At 41.0% G+C, this 9,928-nt stretch overlaps 2 protein-coding genes across 2 annotated transcripts; both read left to right on the forward strand.

Annotated features, from left to right (window-relative positions):
* Positions 1–225: 225 nt before the first annotated feature.
* On the forward strand, positions 226–1,717 carry LOC116654553 (nucleoporin NSP1). The gene is made up of 2 exons (XM_032449808.2): positions 226–590; positions 1,305–1,717. The coding sequence occupies exons 1-2, from the start codon at positions 312–314 to the stop codon at positions 1,635–1,637; spliced, it is 612 nt and encodes a 203-aa protein (XP_032305699.1). The 5' UTR covers positions 226–311; the 3' UTR covers positions 1,638–1,717.
* A 42-nt stretch (positions 1,718–1,759) lies between these two features.
* On the forward strand, positions 1,760–2,460 carry LOC6501480. The gene is made up of 2 exons (XM_032449807.2): positions 1,760–2,043; positions 2,108–2,460. Exons 1-2 carry the CDS (start codon positions 1,854–1,856, stop codon positions 2,257–2,259), a joined length of 342 nt encoding a protein of 113 aa, XP_032305698.1. The 5' UTR covers positions 1,760–1,853; the 3' UTR covers positions 2,260–2,460.
* Positions 2,461–9,928: the final 7,468 nt, after the last annotated feature.

A 9,928-nucleotide genomic window follows, 5' to 3' on the forward strand; every position in this document is an offset into this window, starting at 1 on the left:
CCAGAAGATATGAAATATCGAAAATCACACATATATCTGGCTCATTGAATTATGTTATTACCAAGTTTCCATAATTTTTCATCAACTTTCAGGCAATGATACGCGTCTGGCTTTAATATCTAATGGAAAATGATGTCAGTTGTGAGTCAGGTGTTTAAACAGCAGTTTTCTTCTTTGAATTGGGTTCATGGACATTAAGTGATAAACACCTCGAAGGCTGAGAACAAAACTAAAATGTATCCGCACTCGCCTAGGCATTTGATCATAACATCTGGTGGATAGCTGCTAAGTACTCGGCATTCACTTCCGTCATGAATACTCAAGTCTGGATACTATTCCTAGTATCGATTGCCAGTGCAAGTGGAATATTCTTCGAAAAGACAACTTCAGCACGAAGAGGTGGATCAGATGATGATATAATAGGCGGACTGAAGCAATACTTTGGATACACACCAGAGGCGGAAACCAGCAGCTTAAACAAAACATCTCACCAAGGAACGGAGCCGACCACGGGTTTTTATGATGATGTGGACACGGCTCTGGAAGAGGCAACAGATACTGTGGACGGTCTGTGGCAGCAATTTAAAAAGGTAAAATGAGCGGAGTTATCGAGGAAAAAATACTTCACAAAGAGCTAACTTGTTGCTGGGCAAACTCTCAAAAAAAAATGGTCTGGGATAATAGCTATTTGAAGGCTTTTTCCGCTTGTCCTTTTCGGGTAAATACTGGAGAATCCCTGAATATTCATTAAAGGGCTTGAATTCTCCTAACAGAAAACGTAGTCTTATGAAGTTTAGACGTTTTATAATTAACGTTTTTAAATTGTGATACAAAAAGGTTTCCAAATTAAAAATATTCATAATTGTGAGTGTTTTTAAATATATTTCTTTTAAACAGATTGTCCTCTACTTAAGATATCTTTTTGATACAGGTTTTAAGAATAATCAGTTTGAAGTTGTTCGAGAATGTTTTAAGAAAATATAAATATAAAAAACAAACACACCAATGTAGCACTGAAACTGAAACTTTAAAACTGAAACTAGCTCCATTTTAGGATTAATTAGAGCTTTACCCCCGGAAAGCCCCTAAACAAAACTGGTTTTAGATCAATAGATAAATATCAAATATTTATCTATAAATCTGTTCTTTTTTGCCCTTTGATCAGCTGAATAAACGTTTAGGCATAGTATGAAAATAAAAGATATTTGTTTTCTGCTTACTTTCTTAAAAGATTATAAAAATTATAGCTTCTGAAAAGTGCATAGAGATCTTTAAAATAAATGTACATTTATTTTCTTGTGCAGGGACTTTTCAGTCTAATGGGCAGTTTCAGTGTCGGCGATGACGGCAATGACGGACAGGTTGCACCCACAAAGGCGACCGTTCCGCCTACTCCCGCCCACAAGACAACAAAGCCAATTGCAAATGAGACGTCTGCTGTAACGGAGCCAGCTCCCGCGGCGGCTGTCGCTTCATCAACAACAACAAAAGCCACGGTGGAAATAATAGCATCAACTACAGCGGCGACAAAAACTGCAACAGAACCTATATCCACGGAAGCAACTACCACAAGGGTGACTGCATCGACGATGGTAACAACCACATCCCCACCAGCCACAAGCACTGGAGCTCCATGAGAAGACATTCTACAGACTAACCTTCGCATTGAATATTGCCCGTCATTGTTTGCTTGAAACCAGCTGAGCTGGAGTATTTAAACCCAGAGAAAGTAAATACAGGCACGCAGTAGAAATAATCAGAAGTTTTATTATTTACCCAAATGGGGGATTGCTTTCCCCGACCAGGGCAATTGACATATTTAAAGCTACACGCTTATCACTCTTTAGCCGGCCATGTCTCCGAATCGTTGCAGTTTGTCCCTATTTTTCATTTCGATTCAATTGCTGGGCTTTGTTCCGGCAGCCCCATCCGACAATTCAATAGATAATCCAGATGCGAGTTTTGATATTATGATGGACCAATCGGATTATTTGCCAGCCGAACTCCAGCTGAAACTGCTGCAGGTAGAACGAGAACAAGAAGGTGAGTAGCCGGGATCCGTGGCTGAGTGATTTTTCTCATTGGATTCTATTCCCTAACCCTCCAGATTTGGAAATGGTTCGTATGCAGTTGATGCAATTGAATTTGCTGAAACTGTTGATCGTCTTGGATATTCTGATAGTGTTGTGTCTATACTTCTACATCTGTCTGGCAAGAGAAAATTACACGGATGCAGATCGTATGATAGTTAAGTGCTAGCCATTAAGTTAACCTTTTAAATACCTCTTGATTCTTTAAAGTTCAAGAGCTTAAATGTATTCGATTACATATTTTTGAAAGCCATTTTTTTGGTGATCCTCTTATTAGCAATTAGCAGCATTCCTTTATTTAATTAGATAATGAAAACATAAAACATGAGTACTAGAACATTGAATAAATGGCACGAAATTTAAATCCAAACAAACAAAAAATTTTGAATTTGTTTAGTTTTGTTTGCCATTCCCAGGCAAGCAATGGACCTGTCCCCGACCATGAGTGCATCGCTAAATATCGAAAACAGTTGGATGACTCAGTTTGGTTGTTTGCTGTTTGAACTTTATGTTCATAAATATTAACAGCCATTAAAACATCCACACTTGGCTCACTCCGACAAACAAATACGGATTCAGAATTAATTTTAAAATTTAAAACTAACTGCGTGCAATTTACGCTCAATTGGACTATGTAAAAATAAATGCCTGGCATTGCAATGCCATCAGGTGGTTGAGCGAATGGATGGGATGGGGCTGGTTGGTTCAGCCTAATGTTCATTTAATTAAAAGCGGAAATTAAGCAAGTGAGCAGTTGAGCCAGTGGCCAAAAGCGAACGAATGGCCGAGGAGCAGCCAAGCGACGAGCCGTGGCCAAGTGTCCCGAAATTGGCTGGGATGAACTGGGGAACTTTTTGGGCAAGTTGGAGGAAATATTAAAAACGGAAAACACTTTGGGCAACAAATTCTCACTGGCTGGCTGTCGACTCCTTTCCACTCCGATGCTGTCCTTAGCCATGTTTTCCTATTATTTTATACACACTTTTTTGGCAGCTTTCTTGGGGCTCAAACTCAAGAACCGGTCTTGGCAAAAAAACCGGGGCGGCATAGCGCAACGAGTTCAGTTAAGTTGAGTTGCGTCGAGTGGCATGAAAGTGGAGTAGAAAGTGCCTGGCAAAAAGGAAGCAAGGCGGCGCAATTAGCAAGTTTACTGCATGAAATTATGAAACGCTTAATAAAAGCACACCCGGGCCTGGCCGGGCACAGTACAGAAAAAAAGGTGGAAAAGAATATTCCTACAATATATTAAAACACAGAGCTTCACAAGTGCCAGCAAGTTAATTAAAAGGCTCGCATATTTGAAAAGTTTTGCCCCGTCTCTGGCATCACCATCACCATTTTCATGCCGAAAGCCATCGCCATCGCCATTGCCATCACCATCATACTGTATCCATCCATATACTTCCATATACCGCCCCATCATCAGCATTGGGGCTGCAATTTAATCATGTAAGTGCTGGCAAATTGTTGGCTAAAATTAGAGCCAGACAAATATTGCGCATACGCCTAGTATCCGCGTTAAAAGGATGTTCCTGGTCCTGGTCCTATACTCGTGTTGCGGCCGCTGTTGTTGCTGTTGCCAAGTTTTATGCTAATGGTTTTCGTTTAAAGCCAAAAGTAATTTATTGTTGTCAGCGGGCGCCATCAAAAATGTTGCTGCACATTCATTATGCCCCGAATGTTCTATGTACGTCCGTACATTTGTGTGCCTCCTTCTCATTGTATGGATCTCACAAGTATATACTACGTATAAGTATATGTGCAGCCCAACATGCATTAAAATTTTAGCCAAAACAAAGCTGCCTGCGAGTAGACAAAACTTGCATTGAAATTAAGTTAGCCAAGGGAAAATAAGCAGCTCAAAATAAACCGAAATATTTACCAGTCACATCGCTTACCATATCTTATGGGCTGTGTTATTTTCTCTGAGATCAACTTTACTTAATTTTAGTTGAAGAAATCCGCAGTGTTTGTGTGAAAACTAAATTTAAATATTTTACGTTTTTCTGCGCACAGAAGAAGCAATGTCTCTAAGCCATGAGACACGTTTTCGACCCAGTGGCCCATTGGCTGCCCGGAAAACTATGCCAGAAGATAAAACAGCCGCGAACTTTGCAACATGTTTACGGTAAAAACGTGATTTTCGGCACAAAAACGGAGCGCTTGACCAAATGTGGCCAACACCCCCACTCCCATCCGGACTCAGATCGAGATCCAGAACCCTTTGCCAACTGTAAATAAGTTGAGTTAAGCGGAGAGGCACGCGCACCACCCAACCACAGCCATAAAAATTAAACATTTGTAGCTTTGTCACGTTTGTGTTGACACTTTCTTATCACAGTGAGGGGCGAAATGAGGGTGCCCCGGTTTCCCTTTCCGCCACTTCTCCTTCTCCCATCCCGGCTTTGGTCTCGACCCGGCCTAAATATGTGCGTGTGCGTGTCAGCTCTGACTGGCGGTGCGACCCACCTGACCCCGGCTGAAATAAAACTCCAGGTGAGTGAGCGGTGTGAGTGGATGCGATGTCGAGTGAACCACTGAACCCGACCACCCAAACACCCAACCACCCAACCACCCGACCATCTAACCACTCACATAGCGCATAGCATATGCCATGCACTTTCATTAAAATCGGGCAAGTGCGACGTGTCAGCTGATTCCGAACATTGAAGCTAGAATGCGAAGTTTGTGGCTAAGGTTTGGGCCACATGCCAAAAGCCAACTTGGCGATTTCTAGTGCCAGTTTTCGGTGGAATAATTTGCTCTCGTTCTGTAATTAAATGCGGTAAGTGAACGCTTTTTCCACCGACAGGTGATCTTAAGTTTTCAGAAACGGTTTAGTGGTTTGTGCTTAAACGAAAGCAATTTAAAACTTATTAAATTAAATTAATATTGTAACATGTGTTGTAACGTTACACAAATAACATTGGAAGTTTGAGTCAGATTACACAGGTAATTCCTGTAATTTTTTAATTAAAAAATCAAATTGAAGTTAAAACGTATACCAGACAAGTATTATTAAATTAAAAAATTGTTATTAATCTAGATGAATCAAATTGCCATTAATGTTCAAATGTAATGAGGTCGTTTTTGCTATTTAATGAAATTCAATTTATTTTGCGAATCATTTGAATCGATTAACAAATTAACTAATTGATGAGCAGGATAATTTTATACTTGCAGCTAAAATATAGACTTCTATTCATAAATATGAGCTTTATGATTGTTTTATCGAATCTTTAAGGATTAATTTTAGGTTAGGACCAAATAATTTTAGGTTATTTGTTCAAGAAGTTTTGAGCTTATTGATTAAGAAGAATCTATTACCCTAATTTCAAAATATATTGAGTTACAGAACCAAACCGTCTACTTTAATTAAAGTAATAATTAGGTATTATTATCATATATTCTAATTGTAAAATGTGACGTGCAGGTGATAATGATTTGTTGTTTTCCATGGGCATAATAAAATTGGCTACCATCAAGTTATCAACATAGTCTGCAAGTTAGGGTCACTCTTGGCCTCTGAAAGTGATTTCCTTAGCATTAGCCACTGCCATTTGTCTCGACCAACATCGCAGTTTCTAATTCATCCTCGGAAGCCGGCTTCTCTCTCCCTCTGTCATTTTGACCAATATGCATGTGGTGTTGGCCAAGTGCTGGTCCATAATTTTTGGTCCGAGGCCCGGGCCACAATGTGCACTCTATTCCGACCGATACTCGCCTTGGGTTTTTGAGCCCCTAATGCGTTGCTCTTGCCCCGAGGATGGGCTCGATAATTTCATTTGCATATTGTATACCGTATGCCATCTGCCGTATACCGGGCACTCTGGAGCACAGTTCCTCGCATGCTGAGATACATTTTGTGGCCGAAATTTATGACATGCCATTTGGGCTTGAGTTTCTGCCGGGGCCGAAAGTGGAGCCGGAGAAGTCAGCCCGCTGGGAGTCGAAGTGAAGTGTAAGCTGTAAGCAGTAAGCGAGTGGTTGCCAACTTTGTTGCCATGCAACTTTAATGAGTTGACGCACGAGACCGCAAAACTTGACACCCAAAGGCTTTAAATTGAAAAAGTTTAATGAGCATGCGTATTTGATTAAGGATCACAAATAGGTATACGGCGGAGGCTATTTAATTTAGCCAGGTTAGCGGTTCCTTTGTGCTCCCATGAAATAATAAAAGTTTAGCGGTGCAATGTTCAGGGTTTTCATTTATTGACAATTTTCGCTTGGTTGCTTTTGACACCTGATCTCTAGGCTAAAATTGGAAGGAGAAACCCGTCCCCGACCAAAGCCTACATCAATCAGATAGAACTGTGGGGCACGGAAGTTCATACAGCCTCTCAGGCTCAAACTTTCCGGTCGCCCTGCCTTAACAAAGAAGTTGGCAAAAGTGCCATGGAAGAAGTCCTGCGGCGGGGCGTTTGCTTATTGCTGGCAATTCAATTAAATGCAGAGCTGCATGAAATACACTTTGCCTAGCTCTAGTGGCACAGCATGTGTGGGAGTAGCTGTTCCTGATTTTTTGCCTTGCATCGGAAATCCATAAAATGCATCAAAGGCTCATGCCATCAAAGGCCCAAAAGTTTTTATCCAAAGATGCAAAGAACATTTATTATTCGGCAGGCGTAGTGCAGATTCTGCTGTTTTTTTTGGTCGCCTCTCTCCTTCATACATCTCTATTTGTCTCAATTGCAATCAAACTTTCTGGTGGCTGTCATTTCGCTGAGTTCTTTTTACAGTTTCGGTTTTCTTTTCCCATTTTGTCACGCAAATTGCACAAAAGTTGGATTGACTTGAGCGGGAAATTAAGTTGATGGTTTCTTCTTTCCATCTTCAGGACTTGCCATTTTCAGGAGTCCTGAGTCCCTTGTCTCGTCCTTTGTCAGTTTGTCGGAGTGTTTGCTTTATTCGTCTTGCCGCCTTGCAAAGCCAGCAAAGTCATCTCCTCGTGTCTTGTACTTACTTATTTAACTTGCAATTTTGACAAAATTTCGCAAGCATATTAAAAAGTTTTCGGCTCGCTTGTAAGTGATGCACTCGCCCGAAATAATGGCTGGCTGCCGGCGAGGATGCACTCTTTAATTGCACCAGCTTAAGAAAATCAAAAGTGAGCACCAAACCCAGACTCGACTCGACTCGAGTAGAACAAAACATTGCAGTGCAGTGCTGGGCCGAGGTGGCTCCCCAAAAAAACGAAAAGAGATGGAAAAGATAAAGCCGGGCCACAATGCACTCAAGCGCATTGACTTTCAACTAGCTTTGACTTGTGCCAAGCCAAGCGAAGATGGCCCAAAGTAGCTCGGTTGACAACCCAGTGAGGCCAAAAGCGAACACGACTCAGCTTCCCTTGCCCTTTGCAGCAAACACCCCTCGTCACCCCACAAAAATCAATTGGACACTGCGCAAGATGCCGCCTAGGATTCCCTGCTGGGCAGATCCCAGATCCCCGGGGACGCCTGTTTGTCTGCCCCGCAAAGTGTGTCCAAAGTGCATGTGTTGTAAAGTGCAGAAATATATTTAAATAGTTTTCAGGAACCTTAAATTAAGCCTTTTTAATGACCGGTATTTATAAATTTTGGGTGAAATTTAAAATATATTAAATGAACCTTTAATATAATACAATGAATGGAAATTAACTTAAAACTTTAAAATATCAAGAAGTATTTGTGCACAAAAAATATTTTAAAAAGTTTTAACTAAGCTTTTATTTAAATGAAATTATGCATGTGTATGCTTATCCAAAAAAAAAATAAGAAAAACGAAAAAGTAAAGAAAACTTCCGTTTCCGGTGCTGCCTTTCCTTCTGTTCCTGCTTTACTATTTCTGTTTTACTTGCCGAGTCCTCTGCAGCTAACTTAATTATATATGAACTGGCACACTAATTGCCAAAATGGTTGTGAGCTGCGTATGCGTAAACAGTCTGTGTCTGGCGTTTCCAGCAACCAATACCAACATATCACGTATACGCCACGTATGCATGGTATTTGAGGGAGTGTGGAATGCGCCATTTGTGGCGCTCAATGATTGAATGAGTGTTTGTTGTTGTACTGCGATTAAATTACGTTTTGTTTGACTCAACCTCCACTGGCTTTCAACACACGCACACACGCAATCCTGACAGAGGAAGGAAAATCTAGTACATTTGCCATTTGCATTTTCCCCTAACAGTTTGTTAAGCTTTGAACTTTTGCAAATTACATGAGTCCTGCCACAGGATGTATGCTGTTTACTGCCCTCGTCGCTGCTAACGTTGTTTTTGTTGCTGTTGGGTTTTGTTCCTTTGTGTGCGTAGCCTGTCTAGGTGTTTGTCTGTGTTAATGTGTCACAATCTGCATTGGCGTTAAAACTTCAGGAAGAGCCCGCCCACTTTTTGGGCGCAAATGCATTTGGCCAACGTCTACAGTTTTGTCACTTTGAAATTGAATTTGTTATCAAATTAGTTGCATCAAATTACCATTAGGCGGCAATTTGATGCTCTACCAAAGTGTGTGAGTGCTTTGTGAGCAGATTGAGGCATAATCCACCCTTATTCCCAGCTTTAATTACATTTTTGGTTTAATGGCTTAAAATTCCAATTTGGATACAATGAAATTGTCAAAGGTTTTGACTACAAAATACAATTCGTAGTAGGTGAGTTAGATTTTAATAAACCAGACCTATTGCCCTCCAAAGCAAGTATAAATAGCAATGGATAATACCTTGCGAAATCAGAACTGAGAGCTCGGTCCGCGCGGTAGCATCAAAAACACAAAGAAGATTTGTTCGAGTAATGCCTTTGGCCATACTTGCCATGCCATGGCTTTATTACATCCACAGCCACATCTATTACGTCCACAGAAGCAAGGACAATAACAACAGGGCGCTGCGAACATATTGCGGCAGCTGTCCATAGCCAAAAGAGGAGTTGGCTCAGACGACTGTGGGGCAGGGGAGCTGCGCCCTAAATGGTAGGGCGCGCGGCTGGCGAGACAAGTGCATTACATTGTACTAGGTTATTGATGTATGTTTGAATAATGTAGACGGAACTATGGCATACACATTCTAATATATATCTATGTACATGGCTCGTATATATAGTGCCTTGGGAGGAAGAAGCACAGGATGGACAAGTAGCCTGGGAATATGCTAATAATGTTTGTGCTCCAATCACATGGAAAAACAATATTGAAAAATACAACTTGCATGGCAGCCACGAGAAATCGTTTAGGGCCAGAGCTCAACCATTGTTTATATTGCCAGACCGATATCCTGCTCACGCCCACCCACCATATCCTTGCACTCACAACCATACCACCGCCCATCGATATATAAAGAGTTATGACAATGTTGTGTCAAAGTGTTATTGTGCCGTATTTTGTTGCGCGGCGCTTAGATTGGTTGCAAATGATCCAATTCGTTTGGGGTTAAGCGAAAGATGGAGCGATTTTGGCTGGCTGTGCTTGATTGAGCGGTTGCCCATGTCCTTGAAGGCATCCTCGACCCAAAAGGATCCTTCCATCCCAGCTACTTGTCTTCACTTTTATCTCGACACAAGCCATTCAATATTTGCCAATCGGCTTCCTTTTACTCACACACACACACACACTAAAATTAGTCCGTTTTGGCTTTTGGTTTCGGCCATGCTTGAAACACACATATCCTTCTTAATCTTCTCGAAAGCTTTTTTTAATTAGTATCAAAGAATTTTGAGTAATTTATTTAGATAAAAGCCAAAATTTGTTGCCAAGCCAGGCAAAGACAATTTGCAACCACAACTTCTAGTTTTCGAGATACGTTTCCAATTGCTTGATAGTTTTTGCTGGACAACTTGGCTCTATTTGATGGCTAAATTGTATTTG

Source organism: Drosophila ananassae, chromosome 2L (assembly GCF_017639315.1).
Source record: "Drosophila ananassae strain 14024-0371.13 chromosome 2L, ASM1763931v2, whole genome shotgun sequence".
NCBI lineage: Eukaryota > Metazoa > Arthropoda > Insecta > Diptera > Drosophilidae > Drosophila > Drosophila ananassae.

Excerpts from the sequence above, each read along its gene's own strand:
- LOC6501480 (XM_032449807.2), top strand. The coding sequence starts at position 1,854 with ATGTCTCCGAATCGTTGCAGTTTGTCCCTATTTTTCATTTCGATTCAA. Across the intron at positions 2,044-2,107 it reads GGTAGAACGAGAACAAGAAG|ATTTGGAAATGGTTCGTATG; the intron begins GTGAGTAGCCGG and ends CTAACCCTCCAG.
- LOC116654553 (XM_032449808.2), top strand. The coding sequence starts at position 312 with ATGAATACTCAAGTCTGGATACTATTCCTAGTATCGATTGCCAGTGCA. Across the intron at positions 591-1,304 it reads TGTGGCAGCAATTTAAAAAG|GGACTTTTCAGTCTAATGGG; the intron begins GTAAAATGAGCG and ends TTTCTTGTGCAG.